The 20,437-nt window shown below is 36.1% G+C and overlaps 2 protein-coding genes and 1 long non-coding RNA gene across 9 annotated transcripts in view; 1 reads left to right on the top strand and 2 right to left on the bottom strand.

Annotated features, from left to right (window-relative positions):
• Window positions 1–17,538, bottom strand: part of LOC139973147 (uncharacterized) — a 36,751-nt gene extending 19,213 nt beyond the window's left edge. Inside the window, exons 1-2 of the mRNA XM_071979618.1 lie at window positions 17,203–17,538; window positions 16,005–16,070 (exon numbers count right to left, since the gene is read on the bottom strand). Coding sequence (XP_071835719.1) covers window positions 16,005–16,070; window positions 17,203–17,293 — 157 coding nt within the window. The 5' untranslated portion in view covers window positions 17,294–17,538. The remainder of the gene's footprint in view (window positions 1–16,004; window positions 16,071–17,202) is intronic.
• LOC139973144 (uncharacterized) overlaps window positions 1–20,437 on the top strand; it is an 83,218-nt gene that overhangs the window by 45,030 nt on the left and 17,751 nt on the right. The window lies entirely within an intron of this gene.
• Window positions 299–9,850, bottom strand: LOC139973737 (uncharacterized). Of its 2 annotated transcripts, XR_011795320.1 has the most exons (5): window positions 9,211–9,850; window positions 5,780–6,031; window positions 5,020–5,209; window positions 4,174–4,289; window positions 299–3,618 (listed from the first exon to the last, which is right to left on the bottom strand). It is a non-coding gene; the product is annotated as an uncharacterized lncRNA (long non-coding RNA). The 2 variants fall into 2 exon arrangements; XR_011795319.1 differs by having other exon boundaries at window positions 300–3,618; window positions 5,780–9,850.

Here is a 20,437-nt window from a genome sequence, read left to right as displayed (position 1 = left end):
CATACAGACCATTCTCACCCCCTCTTACCAATACCCCTAGCTCCGCCACGATAACAGGAGTGACTTTCCATATGTTATTGGTAGGAAATTGCAGGAATTATTGGAATCCTCAATGAAAACTATACGTAGGTAGTCTTGTTTGCGTGGGGATTGAGTTGTGTAGGTGTTACACAAAAATGAAGATATGCTTTCTTTATTCTTGTGGAAAGCCGCTTTCACTTTGATATCAGATAAACCTGTGGTACATGCAGTGACGTAGCCAGGATTGTTCCAGTGGAGGGGGTGGGCGCTTGGGGGGGGCTTGAACAATTCCTGGGAAGGCGTCTTGTTACTACCTGAGTGGAGTGCCACCATATGGGTTGGCGCTCAGCATACGGGAAATTTTCAGCTATAAAAACCTCCTAGATCGTTGGAAATAACACTTCCCAGGCCTTGTAAGCTGCTCTAAAGTTTCACAGCACCCTTTATTTTGAGATCCCCATGTCTTGATATGGTCATCAAATAGTTTAGAGAAATAGAAGAAAAAAGACAATCTGGTAAGTTGCTTTGAAATATCATGACATATCTCGGCCTATGCGCTATGTCACGTCAGGTTTTTCAGCAACTATAGCCTACTGCCGGTCCGCGGTCGAAGGGTCGTTCATGAGTGGTCATCATGGAGATTCGATACCATGCAGACCAATGAATGATATATTTTTCGCACAGTCTTGCAAGGTTTAAAGAAATGGCTCCTTACATGGTTGGCATGATTCAAATTCAACCAGTGCAAATTCATCCAGATGCAAATTCATCAATATAATTGGTCGAGAACTTGCTAGAACAGTAAGCTGTTTGAATTAGCATCTTCAGATCGAATATGGGTTTGCTGAGTTAGGGAGAAATATGTTCGAAGTACAAGGACCAACCAATGAACACATTTGTAACATAAGAGGCAGAGATAAGACACTTTAGCAGAAATCATTATGTCTTCTTTCTGTTTATTACTGATAAATGCAAATATTTTCATTAAAAATCAATATGAAATTTCATGTTACTTTCAGAAATGTATAAACAAAGCAACTTCAACAACTTCAGCTCATTCACATTCATGCTATCAGCTAGAAAATTCACCATGAGGCACATTTTCAATGAGGCATTGATGTGAATACCACTGACATAACTTGTGCTATTCAAATGGATAAAGGGCTTGGTCAAGTCATGAATAAGGCTCTGCCCCATATATTGCACATGTACAAAAAGGGTTACTGCTGTACATTTAATACTTTTTTGATGGGGGAGAGAGGGGGGAGGGGGAGATGTGGTAACATGTTGAATAGACCACATCTTTTAATTTGTCATTTTTCTTTTGAACATATGCAAATGCTAGAAATGAAAGCACTTGGAAATTTCTTAAAGAGATAGACAGTTGTTGCCCTTGCACTGCTTTGAAGTCTGCACCACTGTAAATATTGTTGAAGGAGTGGAGTTCTGCGAATCTTTTGATAGTCAAGTAATAAATTTTTCTTTCACTGTTTGTTAAACAGCTCCTAGCAGTAATATGCATTTGCACGACATTGTATCTGAGGTTCATTATGTAACCGGTGTTTTCTACATACAGTCAAATTAAAAACCAATGTTAAACTTGTTCACCTGCAATGGTCTAAATTCAGAAAGTACATCAATATCATAACTCTTTTGCATGTTGTATAACGGTACTGAATTTTAAGTGGATTATATTTATCAATGAATATAGCAATGTTTTGGGTAAAAGCAATTAAAGCATCCATTTGAACTTCATGTTTTCCTTGCATTGTTTGCTACTTCCTCCTATCTAGATTCGAAAGGGAAATATAGATGAATGCTCAATACCTCAAACAACATTATTTAACCTTGTTTCCCACAAAAAATGTTCTGTCCCAGTTTCTGTAAACTACTCGGGATAAATGGAGGGGTGGGGGGGAGGTGTTGGACAGGTTGGGAAACTAAATATTTGACAGATGTTGTATTTGACAATAAAATTCACCTTCCAAGGAAGTAATACAGTTCTTTAAGTGGCATTTTATGAAGGACCTACAGTATGTAACGATAGCAGAATTGGTTATTGCCTCCTGCTGAAATGTCCAATAAAGACTTGCAGTATTGGAATGTTCATCAGATTCCTCATTTATAGAAACATCTGTGTTTATTGAAACTTTCCTAGGATGTTGCCAACAAGATGCAGTTGAAGTCTACTGTACCTTGTTGTCAAAGGTGGAGCTCACAAAAAGTCCTATCAACTAGTCTTATTCAAGCAGTGGCAACATATGGGAAAAAAGAAAAGCAAAATATGGTACAATTTTGTTAATATTATTTTGAACTATTTATCCCAACACCCTATCCTCCTTTTAAGACTTTTGCAAGATTGTAAACAAGTTACAGCACTCATGCAACATGATATGACAAAGGTTCATTGCCAGAACATGAAACTAGCAATTTGGAGTAAATTTGTTAAAAGAATGATGAAGTTAATACACTGAAATATTGAATGGGGCTCAAAAGAGCTTAAGAAGTCTTTTGAGGTACATTACTTGTTCTGATAAATATATTAATTGCCCTAAGATTCAGCTATTAAAGCAGCTACTAGTCAGATACTAGATAGTATGGGATCATGAAGGTTTTCAGATTTTACCTATATTGGCCTCAAATAACCTTTGACTTGGCTAAGAGCTCAGCACATGATACACCTGCATGCAAACTTCCATTCATCATTCCAATATTGAACTATCATGTTAACATGGCTTTCAGATTCAGATATCTAGTTATCTCACATGGGCTTCTGCTATACTGTTTATAGAATAGTACTCAATGTCAGAAACCTATATGCACTACATAAGACTACCAACTTTTCCTTGTTGAGTTAGATGCTCTATGTTACTCTACTGACCTTGAGTAGCCTTGACCCTCAATGAGGCCAACACCTACTGAAAATTCCAGTATAAATATAAAATTAATGAAATGATTCAGAAAATACTTTAACAGAAAGGAAAACTATTATAAACACTTCTGTTCATACTGACCTCATCGTAAACAATTTAGAGACCAAGAACATATGGTATAATAACTATTAGCTAACATTTCTTCCTTCTACTCTGCAATTTTGAGAGAACAATAAGCAAAACTGATACTGGCAAATGTAACATGGCAACAATCACAATAATTCACAAATGATGATGACATCAGAAAAAGTAGCAACCATGACAATGATGATGATTTGAAAATCTTAATGAGCAATCCTAAGGGTGTAACTAGAATTTCACTTTTAGTAGAGCAGGGTTCTCACAAGCAGGTTCTAACCTGGCGGTGGTCGTGGTTTGAATATGATTTTGCCTCTCCCTGCATGGTTTGAAAGTTGAGCGCCCGGGCTGAACATTTATGAACCAGGAAAAGCTTGCTGCCACTTATCTGGTCCGAAAAAAATTATAGCATGCGGTAAATTTCCTCCTGGGTGCATAATTATCATAACAGTTCAAGAATTTTTACCAAAGGTGATCATATTTGAATATCTGGAGTCGGCTCGGACTTGAAAGGTCTTGGATTTGGCTCATACCAAGTGGGGTTGGACTTGGCTCAGACTCTGGCTAATTGGACTCGACTACAGCTCTGCCATAAATATAAAAAGATAATGGATTGTTAAAAATTTATTATATGATGTTGAGAAGGTAGAGACTTAGAAAGTTAACTCCTAAATGTAATGGATAGCATTAAACTCTTCGTTTCACTAACAAAAGGATTCTCAAATACAGTACTAGCAACATTACAGCTAAAATAATGGATCACCAATACGATGCAGTGAAGAAAGGGAGTTTAATAAAGAGCATCCCTCAGTGTAATGACTAGGATAAAACTCTTAGTTTCACTAACAAAAGGATACCACATGCAGTACCAACAAGAGGGATGCCCATTATATTGAGGGTCCACTAGACTTAAGGTTTGCTAGACCCAACATCCCCATTGTGGGAAGCATTATTGAGCATCTAGTTAGCATTTATTGGGTAACTGAAGTATTGAAGGACCTTGGTGTCTCCCCTCCCAGTAGTTTTATAACATTTATGAACCAGGAAGAGCTTGCTGTCACTTATCTGGTCCGAAAAATTATAGCATGAGGTAAATTTCCTCCTGGGTGCATAATTATCATAACAGTTCAAGAGTTTTTACCAAAGGTGATCTTTGGTATCTGGAGTCGGCTCGGACTTGAGGGGTCTTGTATTTGGCTCAGACAAGATGGACTCGGACTTGGATCGGGCTCTGGGTAATTGGACTCGACTACAGCTCTGCCATAAATATAAAGAGATAATGGATTGTTAATAATTTATGATATGATGTTGTGAAGGTAGACACTTAGAGAGTACTCCTAAATGTAATGGATAGCATTAAACTCTTCGTTTCACTAACAAAAGGATTCTCAAATACAGTACTAGCAACATTACAACTAGAATAGTTGATTACCAATACGCTGCAGTGAAGTAAAGGAGTTTAATAAAGAGCATCCCTCAATGTAATGACTAGGATGAAACTCTTAGTTTCACTAACAAAAGTATACCACATGCAGTACCAACATGGGGGGGGGGGGAGGATGCCCATTACATTGAGGGTCCACTAGACTTAAGGTTTGCTAGACCCAACATCCCCATTGTGGGAAGCATTATTGAGCATCTAGTTAGCATTAATTGGGTAACTGAAGTATTAAAAGACCTTGGTGTCTCCCCTCCCAGCAGTATAACAACTGGAATAATGGATTGGTGAAACAATGTTTTATTTGATACAGTGAAGTAAGGGAGTTACATGAATATGCAATGAATATCATTAAAATCTTTGTTTTACTAACGAAAATTATTCTCAAATACAGCAACATAAGAATTTGTATAAATGGATTATTAATAATGAATTTTATGATGCTGTAAAGGAAGAAAATTCATTAACAAATTTTAATTTGTATGCTGCATGTCATATACCTGTCCAGAAACTAAAAAGAAAAATTCAAACTCATAGAATGCACCGTACCTGGCTCCAAGCAATGACATATAAATCTAGTCCTCATTATATCTACAGAAGTTGTTTGTCCAATTTGAATCGAAAGCCTTTCCTTTCATTGAAAATTTTGATCTTCAGTAAAAATATTCTTCTGTCTGCAGATTTTATTGATGACAGTACTTCCTTCTCTTGTGGAGAAATTCCATCAGCTCTCGTTAACCTACAATGAACCAAAACAACATTTCAATCATATGTCAAAGTTTCACTGAAGTACATTCCATGTAAATATTTTTTTAAAGCCTCACATTTTGATATTGACATTGTTGCAAAAGGTACAAATAAACACATCATAATCAAGGTTAAAATGTGATGGTGTGTTAACACCTCAAGTCTTTGCTTCACAATCCTACCTACAATTCATTCCAGCCTGCCAGATGGCAGATTTACAGTACATTTGGTTTTCAAAGACTACACATAAAGTCATTTCAATTCGGATAACATTCTATGATGGTGGAAGTAGCAAAGTAAACCAAAAGGTTTGGCAGTGGACTTGGTGGGAAGTGGAAAGTCTTTCTTACATTACTTTGTTAGCCGTTGCCTTAGATCGTTTACAGTTTTTGAAAATAAACAGCAAATTTTCATCATCTTTATTCGTGTTGAAACTTAGTACAGTAAATTTATATTATGTATAGTGTGTGTTGATCAGACTTAGAGGATATTAAAGGGAAGACTTTAGAAAACTAACTTCAGGTCATAGGGACTTAAAATATATCTCACAGTCAATACTTACTGAATATTAAAGACAACTGGGATGTTTGCAATATATGCTTGTGGGAGCTCCTTATTTCCATATAAGCCATTTCTCTCTGCATCCCATGGTCAGCATGAACCAGCAGCTCAAAGTTACAGTATTTTGATATCCTGTGTCGACCCTGAAATTGCAGCCCTGTACTTCTTGCAATAAAGTGGAGCATATCTGCTGTGGTGTTCTCATTCTGCATTCATGCATTCCTCAAATTGTGCCAAATTTGAGCCATCTTTTCTGACAAGAGAATGAACATAAATAAGTCCAGATAATTGTTTCATAAATTGCAAGTGGAAGTCTTGACAGTGCAGTTCCCTATTTGATGTCAATACTTAGTGTACATGTTGTCCAATATTCATGTCAGTTTAGATAATTTAGCTATCACTTTTTTCATGGAAACCGCATATGCAACAATTGAGAAAAATGCCACACTACTAAGTTTGAATATTGATCTATTATTTGGTATGTAAGTTGTACCCAGGAATTTAGCATGCAATCACTTCAAGAGATTGACTGAGTATTCATGCATGGTTCAATGCCTCATCCCGCATGCAGTTCATTTACTAAAAAATTGCATGCACCCTAGACTATGTATACCGGTACATTTAGTCCCTCAACGTATCATTTGGGGTTTAAGCTCAGGACTACTCGTGTACACAGACTTTGGCATTATGACTGAGTTCATTTTTAATGTTTGGTTTCAATGATGTTGAAACTTTCTACTCACGATGGCATATGTGTGCGTGTGCATTGGTAGGAGTACTGTGTTTGTGATCCTAGCTTGTAAACACAGTTTCTCATGACAGTAAGCTTTATTGGACAGATCTCATAGTTGGTACAGTATGTATAGATGTATCACAAGTACAAGAAGCCTATTGTTTTTGGTGAAGGTCAAAGGTAATTTAGGTAAAAATGGTCAAATTGTGAAAACTCAATTTGAAGCGTGGATAGATCTATTTATTGGTATGTCTAGGCCAGTGGTTGGGTCAACAGGGCAAACTTGTGAAAACCTTATTTAAACCATGCGTCTCAAAGCAGGGTACACTAGCTTGCAGAGATATATAATGTTTAGTATCATGTTATATCGCTACAGAAGGCTTTCAGTGGTCTTTTTAGATCCCCAACTGTCACTTTGAAAATGTTGTTTATCACAGTTCTCAATAGTTTTTTGCTGTATATTATTAAGATACAATAAGTTGTACATGCAGCCTACACATATACAGTAGCATACATGTCAGATTGACAAATTCATAAAATGAAACTTATTACATAATGGAAACCATGTGCAGTGCAGTTTGCATAATGGTGATCTATTTATACACCCAACCAGCTAGTATCGGATCATAGCAACATGTTACCACATGTATGCATATAAGTGTTTTGTCACACAGTACAGTTCTAACATCATACAAGGGAGTTTTATTTGTTCCATAACAACTCTGATCATAATAGCCTGTTCGTGCAGGGAGTTGTAATGGAACAACTCCCTGGTTTGTGCTATGGACATGAGAACTATCTAGTGCCTGTTGAACATTAGTCTTGTGCATTTTTCATGTTACTTACTAACACCAAATTACTGCACACAGATGGTCATTTTTAAAAGTATGAAAACTGAATACAATCAAGAGCTTTTATTTGGACATGATACCCAATATGAATCTACTTTAGTTGCACATACTGTATGTATGCTGGTTTTTATCATGAATGATTTTTATAGGAGCCATGAATTTTTTTAAATTTTTTATGAAGTAGGTCTGGATTCCCTTGGCATTATAACCTGATTGAAATTTAACCTCTGTGATTGCACTAATATGTGAGACCATTGATCAAACTAATTAATAGCTTTTAATGATGAAGACACTGATAACAATTTCATAACTCATTAGTGTGAACACAATGCAAGGTTCAATGAGGTACTGTTTATTTCCTTAAAATGCATAGCTGGTGGTTTTTCAACATACTCTAATCCTTTTAAATATGTTACATTGAATCTTTACACTTTTCCATTGATATATCACAGACTGTGTTTTTCTGTTATGGGACTCCGTAAAACTGGATCAAACCTAGCAATTTTGGACAAGGAATTTGCTCTTTTTGCAAAAACTCCTAAGTGCTCAAGTGACTGTACAGTAGGTCACCCTGTGAAGGCATTGTGGGACTTTGAGGAATACTTTTGATCAAGCTATTACTTCAGCACTATTAACACTACCCACATCATAACGTTAATATCAAAATGCCTACATTACTTAGCCATGATTGCGTTGTTATTCTAAAATGAATACTCAATTGTTTACCTTCAGCCATGATTCATCCCATAGGTGCAGGGGGAAAAAACTCATGTTACAGTACAAAAAATTGTTGTACACTGCTACACTGAGGCCCTGTGTGACTTAGTTCTCTGAATCAGAACCAATGACACACCACTACTACTGTACGCACAGGGCTTAGTGATGCACACTAACACATATAGAGAATATTGTGGGGATGAATATTGTACTGAGACGGCAAACGTTTTCACATTGTTTACTTTTGTAACTCGTTTATGGAATCTGTCAGGCCCTTTCTTTTACTGTAGTGTTCCGTTTGCTTGTGTATCTGTTTTTGTGGAGTTGTGACTTTCTGACTGCCTTATTTTATGTCAGAGAGATTGAGACATACCCAAAGATTTATATTTCGTGAAATGGTTCAAAATTGCATCGCACGAATGCAAGTTCTTTCATACTCCTAAATTGACACATCTGTCGATGAGCTTACTGTAGTGAAGGCCTAAGTAAACATCCATTATCTTTGGATGCTGTTTGCTATGCTCTGAGCCTCTAACTTCAGAAAGGTCAGGTCCCAGAGATTAGTGGTATTATATTGAGGTAATTTTGGTTATTTTTAGGGAGTAAGATTTCCAAATGCCCCAAAACATGCACAGAAACAATTTGATCAGCAAATACCTGAAATGGATTCAAACTCATGAAATATTTAACTCTGCTTGGCTGCAAAAAGTTATGGTTGCCTGCTGTATAGTTGCTAGTACTAGCTACAGTAGTAGTAGGCTAGTATATAGTAATAGTAGCCTAGTACTAGTAGGCCTAGTAATATTTGGAGGTGCGTCAATTATTAAGCCTTTACTTTAAAAGATCTGGAAGATAACCAGGCTGCAAAATGTGTAGGTTGACCAGTCTGTTACAAGTATATACTTTAATTTATGAATCACATTTATATTCCGAGTATCAGCAAAGGCAGTAGCAGGCAGCTGTGATTTACCATAGCCAGTAATACTGATAGGTCCAATTTAGGGCTAACGTTAGGCCTAGGCTAGTCTACTCTAACTCTAACCGTGGTCTTAATTTATTTGTGTTCAGCATGAAGGTATTTACTCTAAATGTTATTAATATATCCGGAACACTTTTAAGGAATTTACTTACAATGCATATACTGCACCAAAGTCCAAAAGCCAACTTCAAATGGGCAACGTTTACGGTAACCTGCGGCACTTTCCTTTGTAGACTACATGGCTAGGCCACATAAAGTAACGTTGAATGTAGGCTATTGGGATAGCAACGATACGATCCGATCGACTGCCCTGCCACCGAACACAGAAAGAACTGCTTATGTGTGGGGGCGTTGTTTCGTTACGTGTAAATTTGCCAGTTAAAATAGAAACTCTTATTTTCTTAAATATCCCAAATTAATGGAAGAAAAAGTACAATTACGAAGATTTCAGTGTAATTAGAGGTACCTTTAAGTTTCGGAACTATATATAGCCGCATTTGGTCAAAATCGAGGTGTAAAGTTGGGATCAACATATATACCATGTTCGTAATTCTGTTATATACCCTGCGGAATTACCTCCACTTTTGAGGGGAAATTTTACCCTTTAAATGAACGATTTTTTTATTGTAACTTCGGAATTGAAAAGTTTATGAGGTTTTCTCTTAACTCGAAATAATCATTCCTCAAAGGAAGTGAAATTGATTGAACAAGAAGCCCCTAGACTTAGGTTTACCTGGTGTCAGGTAAACCTATCCCCGAGGTAAACCTAAGTCCCAGCTATCATGCGTTGAAGTAAACAAATATACCAATGTATATATATATATATATATATATATATATATATATATATATATATATATATATATATATATATATATATATATATATATATATATATATACATACATATATATATACATATATATATATTTAATAATAATAATAATAAAAAGTCAGATTTAGCAACAGCTGACATGTAGCCTACTTTACTACTCTACTCGGTTTAATTTCACGATTCTTCGAAAATTTCATGAAAGTTTACACTGAATAAAAAGTCGCACCATAAAACCATTTTATCGCAGAGATCACTTGTGTAATACAATAACAATGATATATCAATCGCATACATACATGCAACAAAGCAAAGATAAATGAAAGAATAGGATGATAAGAGAAGTTCAGAGTCGTCAGTGTGTTTACTTATGAATCTTCTTAGCAATCAATAAACGATGTTTTATAGAGATTCAAAATGATGCATGAGTGATTGTTAAAACTTATTAAAAATATGATATGCGATCACTCATCCGTTGACAATATAACCGTTATATCATTAAAGATATAGATCAGGGTAAAGACAAAATCACACCTGCATATAGTTCACTGAGAGGGTGAAATGAAAAGCTGTATTTTGAGCTGTATAGGGTTAAGATGATTTTGTTTCATTCTGACCAAGTCTCAGTTTAGTTGCACATAAGTTGTTAACCCATAATATCTCACTAAGTAATCGATATGGTTGTCACGTCACCGCTGAATCGATCATTGTAAAAGCAACACAGCATCGTACAACCGATCACATCACAGTACAAGCAGCACAGCATCGTACAACCGATCACATCACAGTACAAGCAACACAGCATCGTACAACCGATCACATCACCGAACAGTCGACCACAACACCATGCAATCGATCACACAACTGTAAAATCGATCACATAACAGTAGAATCGATCACATCACAGTACAGTCAATCACATCACAGTACAGTCGATCTCATCACAGTACAATCGACCACAACACCATACAATCGATCACATCACAGTACAATCGATCACATCATATTTCAATCGACCACAACACAGTACAGTCGATCACATCACAGTACTGTCGACCACAACACCATACAATCGATCACAACACAGTATAGTCGATCACATCACAGTACAGTCGACCACAACACCATACAATCGATCACAACACAGTATAGTCGATCACATCACAGTATAGTCGATCACATCACAGTACAATCGATCACATCACAGTATAGTCGATCACATCACAGTACAGTCGACCACAACACCATACAATGATCACAACACAGTATAGTCGATCACATCACAGTACAGTCGATCACATCACAGTATAGTCGATCACATCACAGTACAATCGATCACATCACAGTATAGTCGATCACATCACAGTACAATCGATCACATTACAGTATATATCGATCACATCACCATACAACCAATCACAACACTATACAATCGATCACATCACAGTACAATCGATCACATCACAGCACAATCGATCACATCACAGTACAATCGATCACATCACAGTACAATCGATCACATCACAGCACAATCGATCACATCACAGTTCAATCGATCACATCACAGTACAAACGATCACATCACCATACAATCGATCACAACACCATACAATCGATCACATCACAGTACAGTCGATCACATCACATCACGATCACATCACAGTGCAGTCGATCACATCGCAGTACAGTCGATCACATCACCGTACAATCGATCGCATTGCCGTGTGTGTGTGTGTGAAGGTCTGCATTTCCATTTTAATCTGTAAATGAAATTGATTCCTCTTTAACTTTTCACTTTTTTTTGTATGAAAAGCCCGTTCTGTTTTATGAGTGTATTTAAATATTATTATCATTATAATTTTGTTTATGATAGGCCTATATAGTTGGAGCATTAAACCCCGTTGAACCGCAATTGATTAATATGACATTTACTTACGGGGTTTTATTAATCTTGAGTTTGTAAGGCTAATCATATATTCTATTTGAAAATTGGATTTCTTTTTAATATCGTCTACCATGTTCAAAACGTGATATCTGTGCTATTATCAGAAGCAATTACCGCATCGCTGAGAATTAATATTCTCTTTATGATAACGAGAGCTTTTTCTTTCTGATTTTGAACAATGAAATGAGCCTATATACAAAAAAATTGATGTAACTTTATGAGATATGAAAGACCACTGTTGCATATGTTCATGGATTTACAACTATATAATATAGTATAAAGGAATTAATATCCAAAGATTAATCACTGATTCGTATATGGACGTTGCGTCCATTTTGGTTCACGAGTTGGTACAAAAAACCAATGTTTTGTAGATATTTATTCAAGTTATTGGATGACTTTCATGGTTACCAACGAAAAACCCATTGTGACATCAACCAGTAGAGTTTGAGAAAGGGGCGTCCACAAATATTTTCTTGTGGAGTTTTTAATGCCGTCGGAGCTCAGCCGTTGCATAATAACTGTTCAAATAATATGTTTAAAAACATCGTGCAAAAGTGCTCCTTTTCATGAATTTTACGGCATTCCCGGCTCGGGGTGACAAGGAAGAATTCGCCACGGGTGCCAGCTATTCTATGTACGCCACTGGATTTACCATATTGTTATATATATAGTTTCTTTTCTTGTTCCTGTATACTCTGGTTGGCTATAACTTGGAGTATTCCTATTCATTGGAGTCAAAAGGTTACCAACCTACAACAGGCTTATTTTTTTCCGTTGGCACAGTGGATGTACACGTATTCATGCACGGTATTGTGATGCCGTTGGTCATCATATATGTTGCCCTCTATTTGTCGTAGGCTACATTACGTAATAATTACAGGTCACGTGATGTCTGCTCACCAGCTCAGCTGAAGCAGACCTCAAGACTTGTGACCAGTCTTCGCTCCCGATCTGAATCGTTTGGTTCGGTAGTAGCCCTGGCTCCGACCATTGTGGTCGTACTCGTATCTGTCTTGTATTCGTCTTTTATACACTTTTGTACGTATCGTTATAGGACTCTACTTCGGTATTGAGACCTCGTTTGTGACCATTATCGTTAAGTGCATGTTTTCTACCTATTATTGAGGGCCTCGTGCCGATGTATTGTTTGTACCGTGGCTGGTTATAGTAATAGATTGCGAAATCTACATAGCGCTTGTTCTTTACTCGTTTATCTATGTGCTATTTCTTTTGCATTGTAATAGCTATAAAGGCTCGTCGTTACTAACATAAAACCATCCAAGCCGCATTTGTTTCCATACCACCACCAGTCCCCAGCAGGGAATATTTGGACGCACCAGAATCTTAGACTGAGTTAGCGTTACAGTATATTTGCCATGGCACCATTCCTTTTCTATATCCTCGTTGTGATAAATCTGGTATAAATGGAGGCGTTAACGTTGGTCAAGACGATAATGAAATGAGAACCAGAAATGGGGAGGGGGTGATTGACCAGTCGGCGAATCGGAGATGGGCACAGAGCAATGTGGGTTGGGGTGGGGGGTGGGAGAGGTTATTAGCCGCCAAATCAAATCCGATATTCAGCAAGTGTAGTACAATATTTATTCCATAGTTCTACCTACGCGTGTTGTTATCACTAAGAGAGTAAACGAAAGAAATACAACGTCTACAAGCTCTTAAAGCATAAAAGAATATATATGTTTTTTTAGCTTCACTCACATTCAAGCAGGTTTGGTTATTATTTAAGGATGAATTTAGTCTTAATACGTCATATTGACTGTCCAAGAAATAGGAATGAGTTGAGTGTCGGTAATGTTTCTGTATATAGTCTGGTTTGCGATATATTAATCTTTAAATTATGCTCATGTCCTGGAATGCTCCTTTAAGGATAATTCGATGATGACGTCAGTTCCTCAGTGTAGGCCTAAATGTTAATCCATTGTTTAACAAGAGCACAACGGGCACTATGGTTCATCGCTTAGTGGGATATTTAATAATGTATGTCATAACCCAATCCCATCATATGTATGCCCACATGTACCAGCTATTATAACCAACAACTGTATTCCATGTTTGGGTACAATCTGATTTAAGGTTTTGGCGTTATTGGAATATTAAAATTTTGGTCCCTCCCCAAATACTTGGCCCAATAAAATTTGTGTCTAAATGGCCTCAAAAGTATTTGGCCCAAATAATGTGGCTAAAAGATAAATAATTCATTTGGGCCGACTCAGCCCAAATATGGGCTCAGGAGTTTTTTGGGCCCAGATGGCCTGCGTGTACCAGCTATTAACCAACAAAGGTCTCAAGTTATTACAATGTAACTTTTCTACGTTTGACCCCATAACCTCATTAATTTTCATAAGGTCAGTGCTAAAAACGATAGGGCACACCTCACTATAATACATCCACATATATCCAACACTCCGTTGTTGAGTTATCGCGAACCAAAGCAAGTGTCTCAGACGCACACACATACGCTATAACCTGACTGCATAGGTTCCTTTGCTTCCAGCATCAACCAAAATATTGTTCATATAAACTTATTTTAAACAGCAGAGCACCATTGGCCGACATTCAACACTATTTGTCATTGATAAACTGTCAATGTAAATGTAAACAAATATTTCAGGCTATAGGTCTTGTTTTCCTATTGAGTTTTGTGTTGCATCTGAGAAACTGAACTAATGGATAGTGTGTTAAACTAAGTAGTCCAGCCGCTTTAATTGATAGGCCTCGAGTGTACTGAGGGTTGTTTCTCAAATATTAAAAGTTGTAACGAAGTACATCCTGGGGTGATAACAGAGTTGTTTAGCGGTCTATATATCAAAATTAATGTGGTGCTCTCAGTCAACCTTCAAGTTCTTTTCTGATGTTCACGCCATTGAATATTATAGTCTCTTCATAATGATCTCGTTAATGACTGTAAAAAAGATAGTTGGAAATTTAGAACGCGTTCTGGTATACCAGTGGGCCTTATGCAATTACGTTAAAGTTGTATTCAGAACTTGGGATTAATCTAGACACTTTGTCCTGGGAGAGGATGCGGTGGGGGGGGGCAGTGGCGTAACTAGGTCAGTGCAGCTGGTATGGCCTCATTTTGCCAGAGCCCTATGGTGAGTATGACCGATAACAGCCTGAAGATTAGTGTTTGAAATCAGAATATTTATCATTTTCCTTAAACAATGTTCAGTTCGTTAAGTTCTCTCACGATAACCATCAAATTGGGAATCAAGCCAAAACCTGTCCTCAACAGGGAAAGCCTGATAGTGCCATATCTAGATGTCAAGAGGCGACAAGTTTAAAATGTTCTCAGCCAAAACCCAAACCATGACTGGGCTTAGTTCAACGCAGACTCTCCTCTGTGGGCCCATGCATTTCTATTGCTGCACCAAGGGTAGACTGCTCCCTGCAGCACCACTCGTGGGACTGGGTCAGGGATTTGGAGGGGGGGCGGAGAGAGAGGGGGGATTGGTTGCATATCAGTTATTTATTTCTGGCTATACTTCTGGTCGAGTGGGCATAATACAGAGTTGTAATGAGACACCTCATCCTAAGTACAAGCAATAATCAGTGATTTCCCTGGCACCAGTTTAATCATTGACTCAAGTCACTGTGTTATTTCTATGGGGAAAATTGTTTTACAATCTTCTTGGATTCGCTAACTACATGACATTTTAGTGACTTGAGTGTTGCTTTTGCCATGCTGGCGCTAATGACAGTAGGTCATTAGCCAGTCTGCCCCTGATGATGACTCCCGGAAATGGATGGAACGAGTGACCAAAGAACATGCACAGAATTAGTGTTGATAATTATTACGCTATGTTTATTCGATGAATCTTGCACTAAGTAACAAATAAATAAATAAATAAATACATACATATATATATATATATATATATGTATATATACATATATATATATATATATATATATATATATATATATATATATATATATATATATATATATATATATATATATATATATATATATATATATATGAAAATCGTAATGAGTTGGAAAATCAAGAACAGTAAAAAAACTTCCAGCCTCCACAAGGATTCCAACCCGGTCCTCCCGCTTTGTACGCGGACACCCTAACCAACTAGGCCATGGACGCTGATTGTAAAAGATCTAGTTGAACTAGAAAATGAAAGCCTTACCATCTGTTGATTCTTTGTAACAACTTCCTCCTACACCAGGAAACTTCTCCGCAAATTTACACAATCCTAAAAGCGAAATGACGAAAACGAAACGGCATATTGGACTTTAATAATGATTACATGCTTGTCACGGGAGCATCTCTGCGTTTCAAGAGGGATGGGGTGAGCGCGGAAGGGTGGATTACCATTTCAAGAGGATCAGAGTGCCTTTCAGCATAATGGGTTTTTTTTTCAGAATGTTGAATTCAATTGTATAAAGTGAAGTTACATCTGTTTATAACTCATTTCCTGAATTAAAGTTGTTCCAGGTCTGTTTTATAGGTTTACTTTTATTGATTTTTTTTTATAGCATATGCAGTCAAAGAGCTGAGTCTTTGATTTCTTCCTTTCTTTAATATACACAGAAGTACGTTTGTATTCGTAATTATTTATTACATAAGTTGATACATAGGTAACCGTCTACACGTTAACTGTTTTCATAACTTGATATACTCATATATAAATATAACTGAAAGTTATACAGTAAATTTGTGAAACCATAGAAACACCAAGTTGAAACAGAGTATAGCAATCACCGAATTACACTATATACACAACGTCACATCACTGCTGACAGAATAAAAAACTGTATTATTTGAAAATGGAAGTTGACTATGCTACACGTACGTCAGGTTGTTTCTGGTTTCCATTCTAACCTAAAATCAGGTTATTACTGTAAACTAAAGAAGAGACCGAATATGAAAATAATACTTGTGGAATACATGAAGTACATTTAAATTTACTAATTTCTGAATACACCTAGTGAGGGCTAAATTACGTTCTGCGATTTTATTTAACTATGTTGTTATTGACATGGGACCATAAATCTGCTCCACACTTCGAAAATTGATTTTATTTGAACAAATGAGTAAATCAACTCAAAATGGTGGTTGTTAATTTACAAGTTGCATGAATTTTCAGTTCATTTCAGTATTTATAAATAATTTGAAATTCGGTGCACAACTTGTAAATTTGGTTAGAACTTGGACTCTTATGTGATATTTTGTTATTCAAAAACAACGGGTAAGTCAATTAAATATAATGATGAAAAAATGAATTAGGTTTCAAGCTACTGACTGTATGCATGTTAACTTTATTTCAGTTCGTCAGAATATATGATACGGAACGGACAAAATATGTAAAGGTAAAGAATACTCACTGCCGGTTGCTAAGGATGTACCAAAACATGCCATGAAAATAAGAAGGTGTTGAAAACATAAGCTATTTTCTGTTCCATGTTTTTCAGCCATGTTTTTCGGTTGTTCTGAGATTTGAAGAGAGTCAGATTGCTAAATGTTCGGTACCTGTTTTGATGTACTATGTCGATTTTTAGAAATTGCCATATGTTGTCGAGCTATTAAGAGATTTATGGATATTCATCAATTCACTAAAGGTTGGAAGTTTAATACATTTTACTTTATACACAACAGGGGAGTTTAACGAATCGTGGGAGGCTAATATGTAAATCAGTTCATCAAATGGGAGGAGCCAGTAAAAATGGCTGGCTGATTGGGGGACTCGCTGACTGGCTTACTGGGCATGCTGGCTGGTTGGCTATCTGGCTGGCTGGCTGGTTAGCTGGCTGGCTGGACGGAGGGGCGGATGGATGACACTGTTGGACGATGTAGGTTTAAGTCACAATCCATGTAAATCCATATTCAGTATATAATATATCAAGAAGTCTCTTGAAGAGTATTTGATATTCACAATATAGGTTTAAATCATACATTTGGCAATATGTCGTATTCAGTATAAATCAAAAAAAAAAAAAAAAAAATCAAACAAGAACGATTGTGACCATATCTAGTTAATTTTATCCTTTATACTTTGTTTATATTAAAGCGAAAGCGGAAGGAACAAAGATTAATGATTTAGATTGTCAGATTGGAGAAAAAATCCATGTCTGCTCTCCTAAGGTCTAATAGTTTGCAACACATATCTTGATAACACTTCATGTCCTCGACTGCGTTCCTCTTCGGTTTCCCCTCCCCCTCTCCCCGTGGCAAGGACTGCTACCCTGACTGCAGTGCGGGTTGCTCGATCACTTTGGTATATCATGAAAAACGATTCAATTTAATATTATATTGACCATTCTTAGAATTTTGTTTTCTCAAATGGTGAATGTACGATTCCGAGTCCTTCACAACCTCGTGCAAGTCAGTGAATAGTGAACGAGCGATCAAAATTTTCATTTAGTGATATGAGTAACTAAATAAGGAACATTTGATATAACCGACAAGAATGCAGATGGATTAAACCTGGAAAAAACACTGGGCTAGCATGCTCCGTACACATGCACTAGTTGACTTACTGTACATACTAAATCGCCAAGAAATCTCTAGGTCTCTAAGTCCTTTCAGAAGACCGCAATAAGTAAACCCTACAATTCAATGTATAGCTGACCGGTTGGCCGTGTAGATACCTTCATTTTAACGAATCAATAATAAAAAAAAATATATATATATACATATATATATATATATATAAATATATATATATATATATATATATATATATATATATATATATATATATATATATATATATATATATATTCAATTGTATAGCTGACCGGTTGGCCATGTAGATACCTTCATTTTAACGAATCAATAATAAAAAAAAATATATATATATATATATATCCATATATATATATATATATATATATATATATATATATATATATATATATATATATATTATCCGTCAATACATTCGCTCATGGCGCAGTGACACAAACACTGCGACATCAAAAAACAAAAAAGTAAACATATAGTACAATACAAAAATGCAAGCAAAAATGGGCAACAGTGAACTATTAATTAAACAGTTTTCATCAGATGATTCTTGAGAGAGAGTTTAAAAGAAGCAAGAGATGGACTGTGTTTTATTTACATATTCTGGAAGGCTGTTCCACAGAGAAGGGGCAGCAGTAGCAAAAGCTCTTTTGCCCCATCATTTGAGCGATTTTCACACAGAAGTAATTTATTGTGTGATCTCATGAAACTGCGATTTGCATGATATGGTTGCAGAAGTTCTGACAAGTAGAATTTCGAAAGTTCTAACAATATAGCGATATGTGAAAATCAATATTTTAGAAATATTTGATGGAGTTTACTTACTATATCTTGAATAGTCGGTCATGAATAGTATATGTGTGTTCGGCATGAAATACTCGGAAAATATATAATCATGCATGTTCATGTTTTGCCATGAAAACAGAAACAAGTAGACATATTGACAATGACTCTGTGCAAAGTTCAGACCAAACAATTGTCGGAATGACATACATACAATGAACTTTCCATGTTGGTGTCAGTGAGGGCATTTTGATGTGAAGGACGGTGCAGCTTTACACATATAGGATTTGATACACACATATACCTTACTGCAATAAGTCACTTTGAATGTAGGCGTAATTGAAACACTTCGCAATCTAAAGCCACACGAGGCATATAGTTTGAGTTATTATCGTCTTTGCCTTACGGTATAATCAGGTCAATGATTAATAAACCGACTTGTTAAATTCACATTAATGAGTATGGACGGCTTTCGTTTCTTTCTCCGTTTTCTCTTTACATAAAGAATGAAAAATGACTGTTCATCCTAGAAAAGGCACAATATACATTGTTATCCTCTTTATTAATTTTCTCTTTTTATTTTGTTTTTCATAATGAGGCTATATTTGGCCTTATATGCTGAAGATATCAATTGTTTCTTGTGTCGTTCTATATCAGGTTTCTTTCATAATTGATTTCTCCCTCATTCACAGTCTTTAAAATCCCGGTTTCTCCTAGCAATCTTAGACTTATTTCCTTTTCATTAATCTTCTATTTTGCTTTTTTAAAATAGCGTCTTGTTTGAACTTTACTGGGAACTGTTTTTTTTTTTTTGCTCGTAATATTCATTCAGGTTTTTATCATCTCTTACTTTTCATGGCTTTATTTTATATGCATTTTATACGGCTCATATGCTAATGGGACTTAGTAAGGGGATCAACTAATAGTTTCAATTAATACGTAACATAGATACGTAACATGGAAATGCTGGAGATGTCAATTGTTTCTTGTGTCGTTCTATATCTATTTTATAATATATCAAATGATTGACATGTAATTCATATCCATAATCAATACAACACGAGTAAATGATGAATGTACAGCAAGGATCGCTAACTAATAATGACTGCACAGGCAAAAGGCTTGTGTTATTAAAGCACGAGGTAGTGTTTTTGTTTGATATATGTACACGACATTTATTACAGATAAAAAATAGTCTTGCTAATAATAATGCTTTCTCACATCTCTTTTGATATAGTTTAGAACCTTCCGTTTAGAAACATTATTTCTCCGTGTTGTGAACAGTGCAGGTCATATTATTCCATATAACTAAAC

Source organism: Apostichopus japonicus, chromosome 9, assembly GCF_037975245.1.
Source record: "Apostichopus japonicus isolate 1M-3 chromosome 9, ASM3797524v1, whole genome shotgun sequence".
Classification (NCBI taxonomy): domain Eukaryota; kingdom Metazoa; phylum Echinodermata; class Holothuroidea; order Aspidochirotida; family Stichopodidae; genus Apostichopus; species Apostichopus japonicus.
This window is presented reverse-complemented; position numbering and strand designations above follow the sequence as displayed.